The following is a 24,410-nucleotide window of genomic DNA, read 5'->3' as shown; positions in this document are numbered from 1 at the left end:
GTTTGTTCTTTCCATGAAACTCAATAAACTTTTCTTCTGAGTAAACATACATAGGGAAACACTAGGGCAGTTTCTCACCCTTGGCGACTTTAAGATGGGTGGACTTCAACTCCCAGAATTCCTCAGCCAGCCAGGCTGGCTGGGGAATTCTGGGAGTTGAAGTCCACCCATCTTAAAGTCGCCAAGAGCGAGAAACACTGCCTTATACAAACATCCATTGGGGCTGCTGGAATTTGGAAAGTTATGGCTGATTTGGGGGCATTTTCCGTCTGCTAGATTTCTGTCCCGTTTTCACAAGGGCTAACGATAGTGTCTGTGGCATTCTTTCCCCCACAACACCCCTGCAGGGTAGGCTGGACTGGGGAAAAATGATTGCTTTGTGACATTAGAGCAGTGTTTCCCAACCTTGGCATCTTTTAAGGTGGGTGGACTTTCCCACTCCCAGAATTCACCAACCAGCCATAGTAAGTCAGTCCTCCACGCGTGAGGAGTGCCCAGGCCGCAACGCTTCCGGGTCAATGCCTCTGAACATGGGCAGAGCGCTTCCCGCCACCGGCGCCCCTTCCAAGGCAGCCGGGCGGGTCCGGGACGCCATTGTAGTAAGTCCTCCGCGCGTGAGCGGCGCCCAAGCCGCAACGCTTCCGGGTCCCTTCTACCCGCCGGAAGCTGCGTCTCGTCTGCTCCACGTGTGCTGGGAGTTGAGACGCCTCGCAGCAACCGCTGGCCGCGCTCCGCCCGGGAGCTGCGCCCCTTCCTCGCCCCCGACCCCTGGCTCTGGGCGGCGCTGGTGGGGCCTCCTCCGCCCCCTGGCAGCTTCCCTTTCCATGTCCCCGCCCTCTCCCCCCGTCCTGGGCTTCCCTTTCGCCCCCGCCTGCCTTCTCTCGCGGCCCCATGGCGGCGGAACAGCTGGAGCAAATCCTTTCGCACTTGCTGCAGCCTGACAATGCCATCATCCAACAGGTAGAGCGGCAGGCAGGCAGGCAGGCAGACAGGCAGGCAGACGTGGGGAGGAGGGCCAGGAAGGGGGGATTGCGAGGCTGGGGCGGGGGAGTGGAAGCGGCTTTGCCGTTGGAGGGGAAGGAAGAGCCGTTGATTTTGCGACGGGGGGGTGAAAATAATGCCCTTTGTTCCTCGAGGTGGTGTGGAAGTTAGTGGGGTCTGAACAGTTTGGGGGGTTTCTTCGCCTAGCACAGTGTTTTTCAAACTCGGCCACTTTTAAGACGTGTGGACTTCAACTCCCAGGATTCCCCAGCCAGCATGGTCAAAATTGGGACTAGAAATCTCTCAGCAGCTGACAGATGTGACAGTTTAGGGCAGTGTTTCTCAACCTTAGCTATTTTAAGTTGTCTGGACTTCAACTCCCAGGATTCCCCAGCCAGCCCTGCTGGCTGGGGAATCCTGGGAGTTGAAGTCCAGACAACTTAAAATAGCTAAGGTTGAGAAACATTGGTCTAGCACAAATTCCTCTCTCTCTCTCTCTCTTGCCTTTATTTAATTAAACAGAACAGGGAGGGGAAATAAAACACAAGACAACCAAAGAAATTAAATATTTGAAGGCTTCTCCTACACCCATATAAAGTTTTACACCCGTTTCAAAATAGGATGAATGTATCTCGTTACTGTATAATCATCCGTGCATCATCTCTGTCTGTAAGGGACTCAACATCTAGTCTCCACGGAGTCATGGGGGCTAGAAGTGCTGTGGCTAAAGAGAAGCTTTGAGGACAAACCTTCAATATTTGGGGCGGGTTTAACCCTTCACTGCCTGTTCTCTTGTCCTACCAGGCGACAGCCCAGCTGAAAGTAGTACTAAAGCAACCTGCAGCTCTTTCCCATCTGTGCCATGTGATGACACATTCACAGGATCCTCAGGTAAATCCCAACAAGGCTTAGCTCTGCCAGGTGAGAGGCACTGGAGCTTAAAGTGTCCCTTTGCTCTGCTTAGTTTTAAATGTAGGGAGTTGCAAACAGTGAGAAGGGGAACAGCACTCTTTGTATGCTCTGAGGCAGTGTTTCTCAGACTTGGCAACTTTAAGACATGTGGACTTTAACTCCCAGAATTCCTCTACCAGCATGGCTGGCTAGGGAATTCTGGGAGTTGAAGTCCACCCGTCTTAAAGTTCCCAAGTCTGAGCAACACTGCTTTAAGGTGTTCCCTTCTGCTTTGCATCCTCCTGCCAAACCACAGGGGCATGTTCTGTGCCTTTTGAGGCAAAAATGGTACCCCCCTTACTTTTTCTGTGGACCCAACTGAGAGTTTAGATTCATGAAGAAAGAAAATGTTTCTGCTGCTCTTTTAAAAATGTAATCGTTTATTGAAATAATGTTCTCTCTTGTGCTTGTTTGAGTGCTTCCTTTCCTACATTCAGTTTTGTGCAGTGCCTCAGTTCCTCGTTGCCAAACCCACCATTCCTGTTTCTCAGATCTGCTGTTTTGGTCCTTCCATCGCAGCCTCACGTTTCTCTCTCTCCCTCATCTCCTCCTTTCTCAGATCCAGCAGTTTGCTGCCGTGTTGCTGAGAAGGCGGCTGACCAAACATTGGAAGAAAATTAGCGCAGAGGAGCAAGATATGTAAGTGCAGGGCTGGAAGACGAATCTAGCACTCCATTTTGTTTGGTCTAGATCAGCGTTTCTTAAAGTGTGGTGCGAGGCCCCCTGGGGGTCTGTGAAATCAAAATTATTTGCTTGATATTAAAGATATTTGCAAAAATTTAAAATAATGTCACGGTTCTCATTATCTTTTTATTTGTTAAAAGAATAGAAGGTTTTTCATGAAAAAATATTTTAATATCTAATGGGTCTAATATTGTTATTTTTACATGACTCAATAAATAAATATTCTACAAATGCATCCATTTTAATTTTTAATGCAGCAAATATCAATAAATATAACCCAGGAAAATAAAAGGTATTTTGGGGTCCTCCATAATTTCTAAAAGTGGGAAGGGGTCCTGAGCGCAATAAGAAACAAAGATGGAGAAATAATCACTTTTTAAGAAAACATCAACGATGTGGCTCACTTGCTAAGCTAGGACTGTATTTTAATTCCAGAACTAAAATCCGTCCCAAATCCTGTCTTTTTCAGGCTCAAGACATTGGTGCTAAACAGCTTGCAACAGCAGACAGAGTGAGTATTCCTGCTGGGGAGGAGTTATGGGTTAGTGGTAGGGACTGTCTCCTTCACACACAAAGGCCCTATAAATTCAGAATCGAAGGAGAAGGTTTGATCTAATTGGGTGGGGGGTGTCTTTGAGCCTCTCCCCAAAGACCAAAGTCTAACACTGTTAGTTTTGAATCTTAATACACACCTGTCCATTGAGTTGGAGGAAGCAATTAGGGGTTTTGTTTAGGATGTGTAGTTCAGGCCAGAGAAATGGGGATGGGAGAGGAGTCATGGTTTGAACTGGGGTCTCAGGTTCTCATCTCCCTCCCCACCATTCAAAAAAATGTCATCTTTTCCAGCCATAAAGTTTCCCTGAGCTTAGCCCAGCTGGCTGCGGTCATTCTGAAGAACGAGACGTTGGAGAAGTGGCCACAGATGCTTCAGATCATTCAACATGGAGCCCGTTCCCGAGACCCCAACAAGTGCCAGGTGGGTCAGCACTCTGCAGGTTCTGCAAGCAGGGGATGGGAGCATCTCAGGTCCCCTTTCGAACCCCCCATCACTCTTGCACCTCCTTGTGGGCACAGATGGCGTTGCTACTGCTGCAGTCTGCTGTGGAGCTGGACCCGGACCTCTTCTGCCCCTACTACAAGGACCTCCTGCGCCTCTTCCATCAGACGCTCAACAACCGGGGTCAGGCGGCCATCCTCTACTACTCTCTGCGGAGTCTGAGTGCTGTGGTTGGCGGGCTGAGCTCTGACGAAGTGGTGGGTGAACACTCGTATTCCCTCTTTCATCCCATCTCTCTGGTTTTCCTCACCATAGTATTGAGACCAAGGTCTTCAAAGGATGTTGCTGGTAGGATGCTTCTTCCAAGGGGGTGGGGAACTTTGTGCAACCAGACCCAGGGGAACCTGGGGCCCTCCCAGTGCTCCTGGACCCCCAGCATCCCCCTCCACTGACCAGGTTGGCAGCGGCTGCTGGTCTGGAGAGCCACAGGATCTTCACTTCTGGGCTACGTAATGCTCTTTGTCTGGGAGAAAGGTCTTTTTTTAGGACTGGAACTCTGGGGAACAGATGTTTGCTGATTGATGATATGCTTTAATTTATTGGTTGGTAAAATGATGCGGTTAAGATCAAGATGCCTTTGAGTCAAGCTCAACTCTTGAAGATTTAATGGGCACATCCGCGGCTGGCTGGGGAATTCTGGGAGTTGAAGTCCACAGTGGCTAAGGTTGAGAAACAATGCGCTACGTGATGGCTTTCATTTTTCAGTGTAATCCGTACTGTGGTTTCTTCTGGCTCTCTTTTGATACCTGCTTCTCTTCTGCATCTCCCAGAACCTGATGTCTTCCATGGTGCCCAAAGTGATAGCAGCCATCCGAGAACTCATTCACGTTAACGAGGTGCGGACTCTGTGTGCGTGTGCGTGTAAATGCTTGCTCTTGGGGACCAGCAGGTACAATCTATTCAAGTCAACCAATTGCACTGTGCATGTCTTTGTCTGTATCGTGTTGAGCTCTGATATTCATAGAATATCAGTGTGTGGCACCCAGCTTCACCTAAGAGTGTTTCTCAACCTCAGTCACTAAGATGTGTGGGCTTCAGCTCCCAGAATTCCTCAGCCAGCCGTGCATTGACAAAATCACCCTCAGTCAATTGCAAAAGGCAGCTTTACTTGGAACAGCTTCCATCCTGCGATGATACCTTTAATATTATTAAACAATCTCTGCCTGTCCCAGGACTCAATAGGTGGATAAAAATGCCAAATCCAGTCTAAACATCTGGCTGACTGTGCGACCAACAATAGTATTAATAATACAATTAAAGGAGAAGAACACTTAAATTTGACATCATCATCATCATCATCATCATTAATTTGTATGCCACCTGACTCTCAGGGACTGTAGGCAGCTCATACAGTCAAAGAAATTACAATAAAATCCATAAAACAGAGGCTTCCATGTCTTTGGGATTTCTCTCTTCTGCCATAAGCCCACCTCCCTCCTTAATCTTAATTCCTATCTGGCTAAAGGAATGTCTTAATTATCTTGGGTCAGTGTGAACTCGCAGGCAAACATCTGCACAGAACGAAGCCCTTCCGGTCAACCCTTCTAAGCTGGTTCTCCATCGCCAAAGCCAGCTGCATCTCTGGGCACCACAGGGGCTGAAATGCCAACCCTAAGAGGTTGAGAAAGGTTATTTAGGGCTTCTAGCTGCGGCTGGGGATTTGGCTGACAATCAATTTTATTTCGGTCATAGACCAGCATAGATTTAGCTGACCTTCTCCAGCCTGCCCTCCTGATGGGCTTGGGGCTGTGGTGGACCCTATTGGCCTCGAGATCTTGCGAACTGTTGCCCTGTGTGGAGGGCGCCAGTTTGGAGAAGGTTGCTCTGCACACGTAGCATCTTCTGCACGTCCATCTAATCCTTGGAATGCAATGTTCCCCCCCCCCAACCTTTCTCTTTTCTGACTTGTCCCTGCACACTCCCACCCTCCAGGTCCAGGCAAGCGAAGCGATGGAGGTTTTTGATGAACTCCTGGAGACCGAAGTTGCCATCGTGGTCCAGCATCTCTCAGAGGTCATGAGCTTCTGCCTGGAGGTGAACGGGTTGGGCAGCTGGCCGGGCCTCTTCCCTGCAACCTGCTGGCTGGGGACAGAACGGGCCACCCTTGACTCCTGCTTTTGCCACAGGTAGCCTCCAATCGGACGCTGAGCGACGGCCTGCGGGTGAAAGCGCTCTCCTGCATCAGCTACCTCATCAAGCTGAAGAGCAAGGTGAGGGCTGCCCCAGCACCACCCGGGCACCAGGCTCCCTCCTTTGCCTGCTGGACAGCCCGGCTCACGGGGCCCTTCGCCTTCTCTCTTCCCTCAGGCCATTTTGAAGCACAAACTCCTCTCGCCCATCCTAAACACCCTCTTCCCCATCATGAGTGCGGAGCCACCTCCAGGCCAGATGGACTTGGAGGATGAGTTGACAGAGGAAGACATCGAAGACCAGGCAGAAGTTCAGACACCCAAACACTTTGCAGTCCAGGTCTGCTGTGGGGGGCGGCTTGCAATTTCTCAACTTGCAGCATGGCTTCAACTCTCCCCAACTCCCAGGATGCTCTGGGTTTCATGGGCAGGGACTCTGCCTGGCTCCCTCCCAGCATTCCCGGGGCTCCCCCAGCTCACCGCTCCTTTGCCTGCACCCTGTCGCTGGGTCCTCAACTCCCAGCATGCCCCAAGCTTCTCTTGCCCCCTCCCCTGAGTTCAGTCCCAGAATCCCTTGCTGGGAGATCCCAGTTGGTCTCCCCTGGCCCTTTGCCCCACAGGATTCCTCAGTGAAACTTCTTTTCTGTCTCCTCCCAACAGGTGGTGGACATGTTGGCGCTGCACCTGCCCCCGGAGAAGCTCTTCCCTCAGCTGGTGAGTGTGAGCCTTGTTCTGGGGGGGGTCAGAATTACAACCCTGGGGGCCAACAGTGCCTTCAAAGTGCTCCTGTTGGTTTTCCCCCAGACTCCCCTGATGGAGCCAGCGCTTTTGAGCCTCAATCCGTACCACCGGAAGGCTGGGCTCATGTGCCTAGCGGTGCTGGCAGAAGGCTGCGGGGATCACATCCGCAACAAGTACGTACCCCAGGCGGGGTGGATGGCGACTCATATTGGGGTCTCTTCCTTCCACTTTGTAGCCTCCGGTCCAAGCATGCTGGTTTACTCTGCAAGTCCTTTTTCTGCCCTTCCATAGAGTAGGACGGTGGAGACCAACGTTCAACTCCATCCTTAGCCATGGGTGTCTTGTGGCCAGTTGCACTCTCGGTCCAGCCTACCTCACAGGGGTGTTGTGGGGAGGAAGGGAAGGGAGCTTTGAGCTCCTGGCAGAAAGGTGGGGTAGAAGCCTAATGAATTATTTCCCCGAATTCGCCGAAGGGCAAGGTTCATGCAAACCCCTAGCCTGGCTAGAAGGAGGCTAAGTGGTTGGGGGAGCCCTGCCGTTGCCTTAGGACGATGGCTTACCTGAGTGGTTGGCCTGAAGCTGTAACGGGGTTTAGTCTGGACATGGCTGTTACGAGGGAAGAGTCTTACAGGCTGGGCAAGGGGCTGAGCTCTGCCTAACACAGTCCACATTTCATCATTCTGTGATGTGCCAGTTCCAGAGCATTGCAGCTGGAAGAGGGTTCGAATTTGGGATTCTCTCCAGTTCTCTTGTGTGCAGTGGGGGAGAAGCTGCCCTGGGCTCTTAGGAGAAACGGAAAGATAAGATGTAGTAATATATCTCATCAGGGGAGAGCTGCTGCAGCAGATCTACTCCTCTGGATTAAATGAGGACCTCACATTTTGCAGCAAATATGTTGGTTGAGTCGCCCTTTCCCAGCATAAGCTATCTGTGCTAGGAATGTCAAGAATCCCTACGTGGGATGTAATCAGAACCCATTGAGGGAAGCCTTGAATGCCTGAAATGCTGTGAGCCCACTTCATATGTCAGCGTCCTTCCACTTACAGACATCTTCAGCCCATGTTGCAGGTGGTCTGCCGAGCACTGTCGGATGAAAGTCAGGTTGTGCGCAATGCGGCGCTCTTCGCCCTTGGGCAGTTCTCTGAGAATCTGCAGGTGAGCCATGCAGAAAGGAAGAAGGTGTTTATAATTTGGGTCTATTATTACCTTCCTGGTTAGACGCTCCCACGTGCAAGCAGATGTACTGTGTTTTAAGTCCCCCTGCAATCCAGATGTTTAATCCCCTTTTTAAGAAAGAAAATTCAGTGGAGTACAAAAACATTTTATTATATTTTTATTTAATATATTTATTTCTTAAGGCTGCCCGACTCCAAAAAGACTTTGGGCAGTTTGCAATTTTAAAAGAACACATCATATAAAAAGAAAAACATGAGTGCCCAGACGGAGCCACATTAATAACAACTAAAAAGTCACCAGAGGCTTCTTGGTAATGCTAACTAGAGGTTATGGGAGGTGGTCCAGTCACCTGGAGGACAGCGAGTTGGAGAAGTTGGACTTGGGAGATCCAGGTTCAAGTCCTCATTCAACTCCGTAATTCACCAGGTGACATTGTGCTAGTTATTTTCTGTCTCCTTGGACTGCCTTGCTGGGTTCTCCGAGAATAAAACCCTGGAAAGCTTCTTTGTAGGTCACCAGCAGCTCTGAAGAGAAAAGGCAGAATATAAGTGCAAGGAGAAAATAATGCAGGTTTGGTTTTCTTCAGCTGCCAAGGACTATAAAATAGCTTTCCCAGATCTTGTGCCATCCAAACACATTGGTCGACAGTTAGCTTCCAATATCTCAAAAGCCACCAGGCTGGGGAAGAGTACTGTCAAATCAGTGCTTTGCTTCTTATGAAGTTCCTAAGTTTTATCCCAGTCTTTTCCCTCCCCTGACCGTAGCCAGACATTGCTCGTTTCTCGGACGACATAATGCCACTCCTCCTGCGCTACCTGGAGGGAGTCCAGCTGGCCCACACCACCCACTTAGCCAAGGCCTACTATGCTCTGGAGAACTTTGTGGAGAACCTCGGTAAGAACCCTTGCAGCCTTGTTTCCAAATAAAGCCATTTTCTGGGCTCCCGCTGTGTGGGGAACCATAAACAGGAAGGTGCGTGTAACATCCTGGGCCAGAAAGTCCCTTCTCCTCCACAAGGCCAACACTTCGCCAAGGTGAAAAATAAACAAATTTTGTGAATTCAGCCATTAGTCCTTTAACAGATCTGGAGAGTCGTGTTGGATGAATATAGAAACAAGGTGCCAACCAAGAGTGCCTTGTCTTTGGAAAAGCCAGTTGGAGTGTTCTGGGACTAGTTCGTGTCTTCCTTACAAATCTGTACGCTCCAGTCCTTTCCTTCCCTTCCCTTAAGGATCTGAGACCCTTGCTCATTTATTAGTTCAGAGCAGTTCCTCGGTGGTGGTTCTCATCACCTGCTGAAATAGATAAAGGTTTACCCAACCTAAAAGAGGGTGGAGTCCAAGTTGGCCCCTCCTTCCACCTTTCTCTTAGAGGAGCCCCCAAACAGCTTGGCTGCAATTTGCTCTTGTTACACACCAAACCATATTTTCTTCAGCGACAGACAGGTTCACAGTAAGCCCTAAAGCAGTGTTTCTCAACCTCGGCAACTTTAAGATGTGTGCACTTCAACTCCCAGAATTCCCCAGCCAGCATGGCTGGCTGGGGAATTCTGGGAGTTGAAGTGCACACATCTTAAAGTTGCCGAGGTTGAGAAACATGGCCTAAAGCATGGCTTATGATACACTGTGGCCCTGTGGATGTATCGATGAATCATATTATAGCTGAGTGTAATATGCAGGCCTGCGAGATGGTTTTATTTTCCCACTGTTTCTCTCTGCTCCCAACAGAAGACAAGATCTCACCCTACCTCCCAGCTTTGATGGAGCGGATGCTTAGTACCTTGACCTGTCCTGGGAGTCCGCGCACCAAGGAGCTGGCTGTTAGTGCCATTGGGGCCATTGGTAAGGACGCACTCACGAACACATACCGAGTCTCAACTTCGAGAACCCCTCGCCCAGCCTCCATGCAGTTCGGATGGCAACAGGCAGAGAGTTCAAGGCATCTTCAGACAGTGGTTTGGGAGGTGGGTGGTTAAAGGTTCCCACTTGGAGGGGACCTTATGCATTCACTTAGTTAAAATGATGAACTTCTCTGGAGAGCACTTTTAGGCACAGTCTCACAGGCCTGTCTTTGCTGAAAACGGCACTGCGGTTTTTAATGCTCTCCCCCGAAAGATTTAACAAACTTTTGTTTGGGTTTGATGGCAATAGCAACTTGAGGATTAAAGAAACGAAATGAAAAATAGGAACCAGAAATGGGGGAGAGGGCTTGTTTACCCTTCTTTCTCTTCCTCCACCCCGCCCCCACCCGCCGAGATCCTCATAGATCTGGCTATAGCAAGGCCGAAAGCAGGAGCCAGATCATTAGATCTCTTCTGGTGGAAACCATTCCCTGCTCACCCTCTTCCCCCTCGATCTCCAGCTCAGGCTGCGAAGGAATCTCTCCTACCATATTTCCAAGCCATCATGGAGCACCTGACAGGTTACATGCTCACGACCCGGGAAGACCTCAGACCTGTCCAGATTCAGTCTGTAGGTAAGTTTTCACAGCCTTACAGCCATTGCTGACATTGGAAGCATTGGTGCCCAGCCTTTCAGCCTATGAGATTCCGAAAATAACTTCCACGATCATAAAAACAGCCAGTTCATGTCCTCATCCTTGCAACCTGAAAAAGGTAAGACCTGAAAGAGGGGGAAAAAAGGTAGTAAAAGCGAAAGGAAAGAGACAATACCATTTCTTAGTTTTCTGTGTTGTAGGAAGTGTTAAAATGTAGTGATAATAGTCTGACACAGCAAGATTTTCTGACTACCGTGAGCTGGAATGGAAAGATTACAATTTGGGGGATTGGTTTTCAGCCCTCCATAATTGGGAGACAGTTGATGGAAGATACACTGGAGGCCACTGATAGGTACCTGGATGATTTGCAGTAGCAACGGTTCCCATCTCCCAGTTTGTTTAACAATTATTAATTACAGCATTTTTTTCTCCCCAGTCATCCTTTCCATATTAAGCCGCTTGGAAGGAAGACTTTAAGAATTTAAGGTAGTTGCACTCCTGTCCTCCAGAAAGGTGGAATGAAGAAACCAGGAATTGCACACTCAGAAAAAACGTGTGTGATCTGTTGCTAATTCCTGCTCAAAACAATCCTTGAAATTTTTCTTCCCAGTAAATGTGTGCCATCTGACTCATATTCAGATATACGTACACACAAACACAAGTATATAGAGAGGCTGGCCAAAAGTCACATTCTAAAAAGGGTAGGGCCAGGATGAAAAAACCAACATTGATTAAATAAATAACTACAGATTAAAATTAATTGCCTGTAGAAGAAGACTCCCTGTTTATGAGATTAATTGAGCCCCATCTTTAGATGCACCAAACCTAGAAGTGCTTGTACACGTTCTCCTGTGCCCTCTTCTCTTTTCAACAAAAATACATTTGGGTTGGGGGATATGGGGAATAGTTCGCTGCCCCGGGCAGGAAACTGAATGGAGATGGAGGGAAGGGAAGAGAGAACGGGGCTGGGAAAAAATAAGGAACCATTTGCTTTTGGATTGCAGATGTCAAGGGTCAAACTTCCCCAGTGGTGGAAGAGGGTTTCCGTTGAGTGAGCACAGAGCTTGGAAAGTCTCTGTTCCCTTTCCAGACCTCAAACCTCCCTTGAGCCATGCCGTTTTAGGGGTTAGTGCAATGCTCCAGGGACAGCCCAGCCTGAAACATTTAGCCAAATCTCCCTGTTTTGTTTGCAGAGACGGTAGCTATCCTTGCCAACGTCCTGGGCAAAGACATCTTCCTGCCGCTTTCCGAGAAGTGCTGCCAGCTCGGGCTGGACCTCTGCGACAGAGTGGACGACCCAGACTTGCGGAGGTGCACGTAAGTCTGCTGGGGCCTCTCCCGTCATCTGTGAGTTCGCACTCTCAGCTTGACCCAGCCTTGGTTCCTTTTGCCAGCTTCCCCCAAATCCGGTTCCCCTGAAATGAGCTGGACTCTGGTCTGCTGTAGATGGGTGTGCTTTCGGTGATGGGAGGCTGCCAGTTGTTGTCCTGGAAGTCAGGCCGAGGCAGAATCCATGTCGGAAGGTGCCTTCTGGGTCTGTTTGTTCTCTTGGTTCTGCTATGGCACCCTTTCTCCTGTTTTATATAAAGCCTGCAAAAACATAGAGGTAGCCTACGTGCCATAGCTGAGATTAAGCGCCGGGAAAATTCTCACCTTTCTGCTTTTGGGTTTGTCTGGCACAGGGTGGGATTGTTCTCTGTACGACGTTGATTTTTCGGTTGTCAACTTCAAAAAGGGGCCTGGCTAACCCAGAACCTTTGTGCCACCTTTAGGTACAGTCTTTTTGGCTCTCTGGCGAATGTCATGGGGGATTCAATCACACCATACCTGCCTCGCATCACCACTCTTTTGCTTTATTCCCTCAAATCCACTGAGGGCATCAAGGTGAGCACGCAACACACGTGTTTCCCCAAGCTTTCCTTTGCCCCGAACAGCCTGGGTCTTTTCTTTCAAGGGGGGAAGCCCACACAAAAGCAGAGACGGTGTTTATAGCTGCACAACAGACACATGTTTCTTCTCCAACCCAAGTTGGAGAACTTCAAGGCTCAAGAATTCTACCAACATTCAGTAACTAGAGAAAGACTCTTCCCTCTTACTAAATGCTGGGCAGCAGAACTCAGGAGCCCGTGAGAATGGCTCCTTTTTTTGAAGCTGTTGCAGCCCTCTTTTGATCCATGGATTACCTTCGCTGGATTCTGATTTCCTTTGAAAAGGTTCAGGAAAGGTTCCAGCACAAAGTGCCCCACTGTGGGCGTGCAGAAAGGCGCAGGGCCCAGCACAGACTTTTATATCTTGTCCAATTCTGGGAGTTGAAGTCCACCCGTCTTAAACTTGACAAGGTTGAGAAACACTGGTTTAGACCCTTGACTCCTGCTTGAGGAGCAGATGGCAGTTGTGGCTAGGAGGGTCTTTGCGCAGCTGCACCCCTTCCTGGACCATGAGGTTCTATTCACTGTCACTCATGCCCTGGTCACCTCCAGGATGGATTTCTGTAATGCGCTCTATACGGGGCTGCCCTTGAAGCGCATCTGGAAGCTTCAGCTGGTGCAGAATGCAGCTGGGCGGATAGTTACGTGTGCCTCTAGGATGGTACGCGTTACACCTCTGCTCCGCGAGCTGCACTGGTTGCCACTTCGCTTCCGGGTGCAATTCAGGGTGCTGGTTTTGACCTTTAAAGCCCTACATGGCATGGGACCAGGTTGCTTGAGGGACCATCTCTTCGTCCCATCAGGTCCAGCAGAAGAGGGATGCTCTGGGTCCCGTCTGCTAAGGAGCTCCATGTGAGGGGACCTAGGAGATGCTCCTTTTCTGATGTAGCCCCTGTCCTGCGGGACATCATTCCCCCTGAGGCGAGGTTAGCCCCATCTCTGTTAGCCTTCCAGAAAACCCTGAAAATGTGGTTGTTCCATCAACCCTGGGGATCCCGTGGCACGTCTGCAGCGTGGCTGAGGCTATGTGATGGTTGTTCTCCTGCTCTCTTGGGGTTCTAATATGTTTCTATTCTTTTATATTTTTATGTTTTGTCTTTGTTGGTATTTATGTCTGATGTTTTTTATACCGTGATCCAGTTTTATTTATTTCATTTATTTATACAATTTATACAGCCGCCCATCTTACCAGCAAGCAACTTACCAGCAAGGTATACAACAAGGCTAAAAACAATCATTTTTGCTTTAACAGTTTTAATTGTTATTCCGCTTGTAAGCCTCCCAGAGTCACTTTTTGTGAGATGGGCGGCTATATAAATTTGCTAATTCAGGGCACTGAATCTTAAGTCTTGGTGCTGGTTTGCCCATGAAGTATCTCCAACTAGTTTCGATCCCTGAATCAATGAACAGGCTTCGTTGCTGTTCATTGATTCAGGACTCTAACCAACTGGGCTGGATCGACCCAGCACCGCTGTGATGGTTTTTTTGAACATTGTGAACCTTCACTAACTGAAGTCACTGTTTGTTTCTCGCAGCCCCCCCTCAATTCTGGAAATTCTTTCCTTTTGTTTGATGACGAGGAAGAGGAGGCGGAGGTGGAGGGAGAAGAAACCCTTACTGATGAGGAAGATGAAGAAGACCCTGAGCTGATGGGGTAGCTTTCTCATTCACGGGAGGGTTTATTGGTGATCCAAATTGGGAGGGCCTTTCTCTTGCGGGGTGGGCAGGAGCTGGTTTCATTACCTTCCCTCCCAGTTTCTGAGCTTGTAGCTGGGTGCTGTCTCCATGTTCAGAAAATGTTCTCAGCTTTCATGTGGACTAGAAGCATAACTTCCTCCTGTTAACACTCATAGTCTAGCCAGGTACAGTGTAGTCCGGCTCTGATCATTTAGGCCTCAAAGCCTTTCCCATCCTGTCTGTGAGGAAGCTTACAGCTTCTCACCAACGAAAGACATCCAGATGGGAAAAAGCCATCTAAAAGGTTGCTTTCGGGTAGGGGTTTTCAAAATGTTCAGGCCGTGGAACTTGTTAGTAAAAAAGAAATAATAGTAGTAGTAGTAGTAGTAGTAGTAGTAGTAGTAATAATAATAATAATAATAATAATAATAATAATAATACAGATTCGCAGAACCTCTGTGTCTTAGGAGAGAAAACACAAAGGGCTTTGCAGAGAAGGTTTGTTTTAGCTGCTTGCAGGAAGTTTTTTCCCCTTAGTCTGTTGTGGAGATTTTATTTCCCTTAATGACTAAGGGGGGAAAAAACTCTGCAAGGGGCTCAGAGAAAAAAGAAACCCCGCTCCATTCTTGTTCCATTCCAACCCAGTTTGAAACCCTCTGGTTTGGGGGTTTGTGAGAGGCTAGCTCCAGCTCTCCCTTCTTCTCTCATTCCCCCCGTCCCCCAGGGTTTGCATGCGAAGCGTCTTTATGGATGAAAAGGAGGACGCGTGCCTGTCTCTGGGAGAAATCGCCGCCAGCGTCAGGTATCTTGAGTCTCTCTGGGTTTACCTAAGTCGTAATCCTTCCATGGGGCAATTTGGAGCCCCTGAAGGCGAGATGGGCAAACCTGGGAGGGGCGGGGAGGGAGGCTGAACGCAGCCTCCTAACTCTGCGGAGAGCTGCAGAGGCATCCAGTGATGTTGTGAGGTGACGCTCAGCAGCCACCTTGACTTTTTTAACCCCCCTGCAGTTGCCCTTGTGGTAAAACATTGCCCTTCAGGCCCCACTGCTTAAAGGGGGACCAGGACCATCTCTTGGGGCTGTATGAATGCAACGAAGAGGCCAACAGGGTTGTAGATGGTGAATACAGGAAGGCAGGAGGCAGCGTCTGGAAGAACAGGGGCCTGTAGGAAAGCAGCATGCTGAGAAGAGAGCCTGTTTGCTCCGGGAGGCCTTCATTTTCCCTTCCTTTCTTTCCGTCTCAGTGGGCCCTTCCTGCCGTACATAGAGAGCTCGTTCCAGGAAGTGTCCAAGTTCCTGGAGGTAACGCTGGGCCGACACAGGGGAGGAGGGGGCTGCCTTGAAGCAGGATGCAGAGTGGGAAAAATTGGTCTGGGGTGGGAGGGGTCCTTGAGAAAAGCAGAACAAGGAGAAGCCACCTCAAATCCTTCGGTGCTTTGAGACCTTACAGTTCTGATGCGTTCTTAGAATTGTTGCCACTGTTAATACGACTTCGCTTGACCCAGGAAAGGGGTGGAAAAGGTCTTAGTCCTGGGTAGGGCGTAGTTTAGTGGGGTGCAAAAGGTTTGGAGCTCAGGAGCCATTTGAACCAGTGGTTCCACTCCATCCAAGGATGGAGTCTTTGGCGTCTCCTGAGTTTTCACCAGTCTCTGAAGCACAAAAGAGCCCCCCTTCGAGCTTGCCGTTCCAGCTGCTCGGAACCACTTCTGCTGAAGTTGGGACCACCGGATCTAGGGCAAAGGCAGGTAAAGCATCGTGCCCTGCTTAGTTGCCTTCTCATCTCTCCCATCTGGGCCTGCTCCTCTTCCAGTGCCCCCACATCCGGGTGCGGAAGTCGGCTTTCGAAGCCCTGGGACAGTTCATCATTTCGCTGCATCGGGTGTGTAAGCAGGACCCGTCTGAATCTCACATTGCTGGTGAGTGAGTGCCAAGATCAGGAGGGGTGAATTAGAACGGGCTGCAGTACAGCGGAGGACTTGTGGGGCTTTCCTCCATCTTCCCCTCCCCAAAACCTGCTGACTGGTGTCCCAGGAGGAAGACCCAGGCAGCCGTGCCCAGCAGGGACGGTGGCATTTAGCTGTCAGGAAATGCATCACTAAACTATCAGTTGGGGCAGCAGTAGAAGGCCATTACAGAAGATGCATGGCAAATGGTCACGATAGCCCTTTGCCCTTTGTGTGGTCCTAAGTACCAATTCCCGGGAACCGTAACAGGAGAGAACTACCCACACTTCTTGTTTTGAGCTGCTTACAGGCACCAGGTTGGTCCTGATGCCAGAGAGGCCTGTGGTCTAACCAAGCAGGACTTTTTCCTTCCCTCCCCTCCCCTCCCCTCCCCTCCCTTCCCCTTCCTCTTGAACCTTTTCTTCCATCAGCTTTTCAGAAACTGGTATCTGCCGTGCTGCCAATCTACATGAAAGGGATTCAGGAGGACCAGGAGCGCCAAGTGGTGATGGCTGTTTTGGAAACCTTGGCCAAGGTGGTGAAGGAGTGCCAGAAAGATGTCCTGCAGGAGCCTGGCCTAGTGACAGAACTCTGCCGGGTGATTCGGGAGGTGCTGGAGCAAAAAGTGAGCCTTGTGGAGCAGGAAGAAGGCTAGTAGGGCTGTTCCTCCTCCTCCTCCTCCTCCTTTATTATTTTTATGAAACTAATGATGGTCTAGTGACTTTTTCCTTTGCATCAGGAGTCAGTGAACATTTTAGTCAATGGATACCATTGTGCAAATCTGAGGGGTTCCCATGCTAAGACCCCATGAGATCTTGGCCCCTTTTTAAAGCTTTTTTAATTCTGAAACATATAATTTAAAAGTCTCACTTTTGGAAAAAGGGTGAACGGTATAGCCATGTACACAGACGGTTGCCCATGTATTTGTCTATGTCCGAACATAGGTTCCCAAGCCCGTGCAGCTGGTTGGCATACGTGCGGGGGAAGCAGAGAAGTGTGCAAGTGAAATTTCTCATTGTGAAATTCCCCCCTTCCCCTTTGTAGGTAGCCTGCCAGGACAGCGAGGAGGATGAAGAGGATGACGACGACGAAGTAAGATTGGGAATCAGCAACCTCAGATTCCATGCAGATGTTGCTTTTGGCTCTTTTAACTGAGGAAGCATCCTGGGCAAAAGGAAAACTGGCCGGGGTGGGGTGTGTAGGTGCACCCGTTGTGCAGTTCTCAAGTCGTGTTTTGGGTGGCTGGCTTCACACCACAGACTAGGCTAGGCTCATGGAGTTGGGTGGCCATTGTATTGTGGGAATCCAGCTATCCTGGCAAGTCTGGAACGTGGTTTATTTGCTGGGGTATTGCCTCTGATGAGAGCCTAGCCACTGTGTCTTCTTCGTGGCAACCCGGCTTTGAAACCAGGTTTAACTGAGGACCCTTTATTTTTGATACTCTCCTATCGTCTCTATAAATGGGCTTTTATAACTATAGTGAATAGCAGTTCACAGAAAAACAAAACAAAAAACCTCAAGAAGTCCCCAAATCAAAATTAAGCTCAGTATCTGTGGCCTATGGACTAAAAGGTAGAATCTAAATTATAAAAATAAACCAAGTAAGCTCTAAATAGAAAAGCAACAGAGTAAAAGCCAGTAATAGCTGGCAGGTGTGAAAATCTTTTGTGCCTGTGATTGAGGACCCCACCCTTCTGTTCTGAAATGTGAGACGGCATCTTCTTAGTCGGGAAGCCAACAGAGCCCACTCAAGACGTCCTTCACGGGCGTCAAGTGTTGGGCTCCAGCTTTTCCTACGTGGGAAAACACCTGTTGGAGGTGGTGTCCTGTTGCGTCCCCAGACCTTCATCAGAGTGTCTGCAAAACAGCCCCATCGGTCTCATCCCGCACATAGTTGCCAAGGGGAAGGGTCATGGCGCGGAAGATCCGCCATCTGCTGCCTTCGGTTGAGATGAAGGATCGTGGGTGCCTGGGAGGTACAACCACACTTTTCTCTACTCACACCTCTCTCTTTCCTGCCACGCTCCAAAGCAGGCAGAATATGACTGCATGGTGATCGAGTACGCCGGGGAGATGATTCCTGTCCTTGCTGAAGCCGCCGGAGGAGAAACTTTTGCTCCGTATTTTGCCGGCTTCTTGCCTCTGCTCATCAACAAGATGGTGAGTTTGCATCCCAGGCTGGTTGCTTCTTGGCCCTCTCCTTTCCTTCAGCCTGATGTTCCCAGAGTACTTTATCTTTTAGTCTCTCAAGTTCCCCTTTCGTGTGTTTCTACCTTCTGTTCATTGATTCCTACCAGTGAACAACTCTGGGGGTCATTTCTCAAGACCACCTTCAACTAATGGTAATTGGGGCCTTGTGTTTCCTTCCTCCCTCCCTCCCTCCCTCCCTTCCTTCCGTCCCCCATTCCCATCTCCTCCTTCCCTCCCTCCATCACATCCATCACATTCTCATGACTCAATGCTGCTAACACTTCATTAAAAACCAAGACAGAAAACCTGAGCAAAGTCATCAAATCAACCTGCGGTATACCATGTGCCAGAGCCTCCTAACATTTCTACTCGGTTTGAATCAGGCCAGATTTTGATCGCTGCCGTCCAGCTTCACCTAGCAGGAGGTTCATTCCCAGCAGACGCTGTGTGGGTTTTGCCACCTTTCCTTCGTTCAGACCAAGAGCAGAGGTCTTTGTCTGTGTCTCTAAGCCTCCTTCCTTCCTGCCCTCTTCCGCAGAAGCCTTCCTGTTCCGCAGCGGACAAGTCCTTTGCAGTGGGAATCATCGCAGAGACAATTCAGGGCCTGGGATGCGTCTCAAGCTCTTTCGTCCCACACCTGCTGCCGTTGCTGATGGGAGCAGCCCGTGACGAGGACCAGGAAGTGCGCAGCAACGCCGTCTTCGGGCTGGGTGTCCTGGCAGAACATGGCGGGGAAGCCATGTACGAGTATCCTTGTTTCCTTCCACTTGAGGGTGCGCAGGCACCCCTGTTCAGCAAGGTTTGGCCAGAGGAAAGCCCCCACCCCACTGCCCACTTCTCCCACAAGTTCCGAAATGTTGGTTCGGCAGCTACCAAGTCAGTTGTTTGGGAGAGTGGATGGGTTTTTCACACTCTTCTGGGAATTTCTGTCGCAATTTCTGTTCTCCCTGTCGCCCCAGGAGGAGGACTGATGCATCTAAGGGCCAGAGAAGTGCCAAGCAAGAAGCGAATCTCTCACCTTTAAATGCTTGATGAAAATAAACGTAACGATGGCCCTCTCACCCTGGAACTTGGCCAGTAAGGGGATGTAAACTGGATTTACTCCACTTTGGGAACCTCAGAACCCAAGCTGGATTTCTCCTGGGCCCAGTTGCCACTCCCACTTGTTCAGACTTTCTAAAACAACAGAAATGCTGCTCCCCAAAACATTTCCACATGCCATTAAGGCAGATGGTTCTGTTAGCGGCGGTTTGTTAGCTGGGTACAAACATTATGCTAAGATACAAGCGTTTACAAACCACAGTGCTTGGGTTCATTTAACATGCCACACCCAACCATATGATGATTTAGGACAGTGTTGTCCAAACTTGGGCACTTTAAGATGAATGGCAAAGCTGGCTGGGGAATTCTGGGAGTTGAAGTCCACCCATCTTAAAGTGCCCAAGTTTGGGAAACACTGGTGTAGAGAAGGTGCCTTTCTCTTCACCCACCCACCCTTTTTTTTTTTCCCTTAACCTCTTTTTACCTGGCCAGACACTACCCCAGGATCCTGGCACTTTTATCCAACCTCATTTCTCAGGAGCGCAACAGCCGGGTGACGGATAACGTCTGCGGCGCTGTTGCGAGGATGCTGATGAGCAATCCTGGGGCGATGCCTGTTGAGCAGGTGAGACCCAAATGGGTGGGGTGGGGTGGGGAGGTCTGTAGGGCTGCTGATGTTCAAACCTTCCAGCGTGCATTACCTTCTCACTGCGGTGCCCGATATTCCCTCATTCTGGCTAGCAGTGTGGAATTAACTCTCTGGTTGGCTGAAACCAAGAAATACTAACCTGCCTGAAACATCATATCATTTAATTTCATTCTGTACGGTTTGGAGGCTGCCAGACTCCAAATGACTCTGGGTGGCATAAAAGTAAGAACAGTTGGGGGGGGGGGGGACAGACCTTAAGCATCCAGAAGGCACACTCTGTATACAACAGAATTTCCACGCAAGCTGTGTTGGGTGCACACCGTTGGAAAAGAAGGGGCTGACAGTCTTGAAGATGATTGAGATCCTTCTGCAGGCCATAAACTTGGTTCCATGGTTGAGGAATTATCTTCAGGGTCAACAGCCAGCTAAATATTCAGCTTGGAGTCTTGCGACTTGCTGGAGAACAAGGCTGTGAGTTTTTTGCTCCTCTTGCCGCTCAGAGGAGCAGGGAAGGTAGGCTTTTCACTTAGAGACCCTAGTAGGGAGCCCCAGAGGGTGGCTAAAACCATGTTAGGAACTCTGCAGAATCTTGAATCTCTGACTCTTGAATTTTTAACTGTCACCTGGCTTTTTTTCAACAGGTTTTCCCTGTCCTGCTTCACGCCCTTCCTCTGAGGGAGGACCTTGAAGAATACAAAACGGTGTACCGTTGTATCACATTTATCTACGAACATGATCCAACACAGGTCCGTCTTAGGGGATTGGCTTCATCCCAAATTTGTCCAAAATATTTCTTTAATCACTGTGTCTTGGGTACTCTGGTTTTAAGCCTCCTTTTCAAAGCAAAGCTCAGATTCTGAACTAAGGTAGAAAAATATTTCCTGTCCCATCTCCACATTGCACACAGAGCCAGTTGACCCTTGGATAGGAATAAGTTCTCCAGTGCCTCCTTCAGAATTAGGGAAATTCTCCCATCTTCCACCAGCATATCACATTTGATCAGGCACAGTAATAAATACTAATTCTCCAGATACCCCATCTTCAGTAACAGCCAAAGCTTCACAGATTCAACACAGCTTAAATAAGATGCTTTATCAACAAGAAAGAAGAATACAGGAATCAAACTCATATACAAGTACTCCTTGACTTATAACCATTCATTCAACAACCGTTCAAAGTTATGACAGTGCTGACAAAAGTGACTTACGACAGGTCCTCACACTTATGATTTTCATAGCATCCCCACAGTCACGTGATCAAAATTCAGGTGCTCGGCAACCAGGGTCACGTGATCACCATTTGCGACCTTCCCAGGGGGCTTCCAACAAGCAAAGTCAATGGGGGAAGCCGGATTCACTTAAATACCCACATGATTCACTTAATGACTTGGCAAAAAAGGTTGTAAAATTGGGCATGACTCACTGGACAACTGCATTGCTTAATGACAGAAGTTCTGGTCCCAATTGTGGTCGTAAGTCAAGGACTATCTGTACACACACACACACACACACACACACACACGGGTTTGGTTCCTGGATGCACCCCAGGGTAAAAGTTGTAGGTCATTCTCATCTGACCATCAAATCACTGGAATTGGGCTATTCTTTTCCAGGCCCTGAAAGTCAGAGATACTTTTCCATGTTCACATAACAGTGTTGGGGTGCCACTGATCATGAACCTGCTTTTTAAGAGAATGGATTTCTATGTACCACCAGCTCAGAAATAGTGGAATAATTGGGTGGGGGGTATGCCTTATTCTCCCCAGAAAGGGACCTCTGCAAGGCCAGGGAAGCAACGCAACTCTCTGGTTTTTCTCCCCCTCCCCAAAGGTATTGCAGCAGATTCCGGAGATCGTCCGAAGCAGCGGCTCTATTCTAGGTTGCAAAAATCTCCCAACAGGTATGTGCCTCCAGGGTGGGCAGCACCTCCCTCTGCCCCCACCTCAAGGCAGCCTGCCTGTCTGCTCTTCCTCCTCTTTGACAGTGTCTGTGGATGGGGGACGGAGGCAGAGATGGACACTGAAGGGAGGAGCTTGGGTGAACCATGCACGATTGCAGGGAGCAAAACTGCCCCTAGAATCGGAGCATCCAGAGGGCTGAATAAATTACTCCCTGGTCCCCAAATGCCGGGAACCAACAGGGTGATGACAACCCTCAAGCCTTCCTTGCAAAACGTATTTATTTATGTAGATTAAAAAAAAAAAAACCACCTAACTCCCACTGATCCTAAGCACTTTACAGAGAAGCTTGTCAGGCCTAGCCCAAGGAATTCCAAGAGACAATGCAAAATCAGTTCAGCTATGTTTATTAGCTACAACCTCTAGCAAGAGTCTTCCCAGACTGAAACCCCAGCTCCCGAGCCAGCCAGCCACAACACTGTGAATTCCTCAGGGAGGTGCCAGTCTCATCCTCTTGTAGTTCCCACGCTCCTGCGGCAAGCTAAGAAAATGCTTATCTCCCTGAGCCTGGCCTTCATAATTCCATTCCATCACAAAGCTAGAACAATATAACAAGAGTGTTAAAGGACAGAGATGTGCGTCTAGGGAAAAAAGAACCACGCAACATTACAGGGGCTCACCGGCACCTTCCCGCAAGGCCTAGGAAAATAGCCAGGTTTTCAGTGCCTTTCAGAAGGTCATCAGGGTGGGAGCCAAAAGGATCTGTATTTAAACGATGAAAATCAAACGTCGTGAGAAGCCTGGTAGCACCTTTTCCGACCCACCAATTTTATTCCAAGGCAGAAGCTTTGGTGAAAGATTGTTATTTTTCAAAAGCTTCTGCCTTTGAATAAAATTGGTGGGTCGGAAAAGGTACTACCAGGCGCCTTATGATTTTTTGCTCTATAGCAGTGTTTTTCAACCTTGACAACTTTAAGATGGGTGGACTTCAACTCCCAGAATTCCCCAGCCAGCAAGCTGGCTGGGGAATTCTGGGAGTTGAACTCCACCCATCTTAAAGTTGCTAAGGTTGAGAAACACCGCTCTGTAGACTTAACACAGCTCTCCTCTGACAACATCTAGTGTGTAAATCTTTCTTGATGCTAACCGCAGCCCCGACATTCTTTCGGTCTCTCCAGAAGCCAGGAACCTCCTGCTTACGCTCCTGTGCAGCCTCTCGGCCCACTGCCCCGCCGAGTTCCAGATGGCCATCCTGGCCCACCCTCCAGAAGTCGGCAGTTTGATCAACGCGGCCATCAGCTCCGCTTGAGCCAGCCAGGGAGTGGCGCTCTCATCCAACTTTGCACCATCAGCAGCCTCCATCAGCACCACGTTCTTTGCAGACTTTTGACCCCCACCTTCGGTGCCAAAACAAAGCCCCCTCGGTTTCCGGTTGCTCCCTTCGCTTTCCTCCTGATCCAAATGCAAAGACCGGCGTTCAGAATTGCAGCCGGGCGGCTGCATTTGTCTTGGGGGCAGGGGTCAAGATATTTGTGGGTTTTTTTTTTCAGAGTTAAGCTTTTTCCTCCCCCCTCTCCCCATTTTATCATAAAAAGCAAGCTCTTTGGCTGAAAAACCTGATTGATATCCCAGGGTGGGTTGCAGCCATCCCTTAATGCAGCTGACAGGATTTGAAATGTCTGTATTTTAGCAGTTTTCTACCTACAAGGCTGTCAAGGCAGTTCATTGGCCTGGCGAAAGCAGCACGCTGCAGTTGCTCCAATGGGTTCTTATTTCCAAAGAAAACCTCTTTTTAACTCTGATGTTGCAGGCTTCCTGACCGTGGATCAGCAGCCCAGCGAGGTTTGTTTTCTGCTTCGGTTCCCTGGAAGGGAATTCATGTGTTCAGGCATCTGGGGCTTCCAGTGGGTACCTCAGCCAGATGGGGGCTGTTAGGACTGCAGAACTGGTAACTCACTGGCTATTCTGGGGAGACGAGCACAGGATTTAGAGATTCGCTCAATCTGGCCACGGACTCCTGTCAACACACCCACACTTGCTATCTCTACCCCAACAAACCCGAGAGTGGTGCATGAATCACGGTGCAGTTGACATCCGGTTTGATCGTCCTTGTTTTCTGCCAGCATTAGAGGGCATTCCCACACTGACGGAAGAAAACAAGCAAACTGTTTGTAGAAACGGTTCTTACAGCCTTGGCACAGACCGCACAACGAAACAGCTGGTCGCTCTTAGCGGGTGCCCAACCAACCACTTTGCCAGGTTGTGAATATGCAGACCTTTTTTTTTTTATGATTCTCCCAACTACTGTTATTTTTTGCCTGTTGCCAGAGAAGCTGGGAGGGTCCCAGTTTGGCCTTCATCCCTCTGGGGAAGCTTTCCTAGCACTTGATTCCCCCCACATTTTCTTCTAAGGGGACATATTTGTGTGCACAAAGTTCACTAGTTCTGGAGTAGTCAGTGGGAGGAGATGACTTTGCAGAAACGTGGCTCTTCTAAGTTTTTCAGCTGGATTCCTGCCACCAAGTCACAGTCTACGAATCAGCTATGCCTTGATCCTTTGTATTTAATATTTTAACTTTCTGGTTGGCATTTTTTGGAACAAAAGACTAAAAATATACTGTATACAGTACCTTGTAATAAAATTAAAAGCCTGTTTCTTTGAATGTGGTTTCCTGTAAAGTTTCTCTACGTTGCAAAAAGCGTTAGCGCTCTGAAAGTCGCACCAGGGCATCTGTTAAGGCCCCTGGCATAAACAGTTTCCTTTTTCCAGCAGGCAGTATTGCCAGAGGGGAAAGCTCCAGCAGCGATCCCAGGCAGCCAAATTGCGTCTGTTGGAGAAATGGTGGACAGCACGGTGCGCGAGAGAAAAGG

At 49.2% G+C, this 24,410-nt stretch overlaps 1 protein-coding gene across 1 annotated transcript; it reads left to right on the top strand.

The window, feature by feature from the left end:
• Window positions 1-675: 675 nt before the first annotated feature.
• IPO4 (importin 4) lies at window positions 676-24,202 on the top strand. The gene is made up of 30 exons (XM_088142249.1): window positions 676-960; window positions 1,786-1,872; window positions 2,492-2,571; window positions 3,086-3,127; window positions 3,463-3,592; window positions 3,691-3,870; window positions 4,444-4,509; window positions 5,606-5,707; window positions 5,800-5,883; window positions 5,981-6,142; window positions 6,463-6,516; window positions 6,607-6,716; window positions 7,590-7,698; window positions 8,484-8,613; window positions 9,447-9,560; window positions 10,081-10,194; window positions 11,409-11,532; window positions 11,988-12,099; window positions 13,679-13,797; window positions 14,545-14,622; window positions 15,064-15,121; window positions 15,630-15,735; window positions 16,194-16,387; window positions 16,807-16,854; window positions 17,794-17,922; window positions 18,491-18,699; window positions 19,486-19,618; window positions 20,284-20,388; window positions 21,472-21,541; window positions 22,718-24,202. The coding sequence occupies exons 1-30, from the start codon at window positions 892-894 to the stop codon at window positions 22,846-22,848; spliced, it is 3,249 nt and encodes a 1,082-aa protein (XP_087998375.1). The 5' UTR covers window positions 676-891; the 3' UTR covers window positions 22,849-24,202.
• The last annotated feature ends 208 nt before the right edge of the window (window positions 24,203-24,410 follow it).

Source organism: Python bivittatus, unplaced genomic scaffold (genome assembly GCF_059951505.1).
Source record: "Python bivittatus isolate LINGU-HERP-01145 unplaced genomic scaffold, Pbiv_v1 ctg000370_np1212, whole genome shotgun sequence".
Classification (NCBI taxonomy): Eukaryota; Metazoa; Chordata; class Lepidosauria; order Squamata; family Pythonidae; genus Python; species Python bivittatus.
Note: the sequence above shows the minus strand (reverse complement) of the source record. Positions and strands in the feature narration are given on the sequence as shown.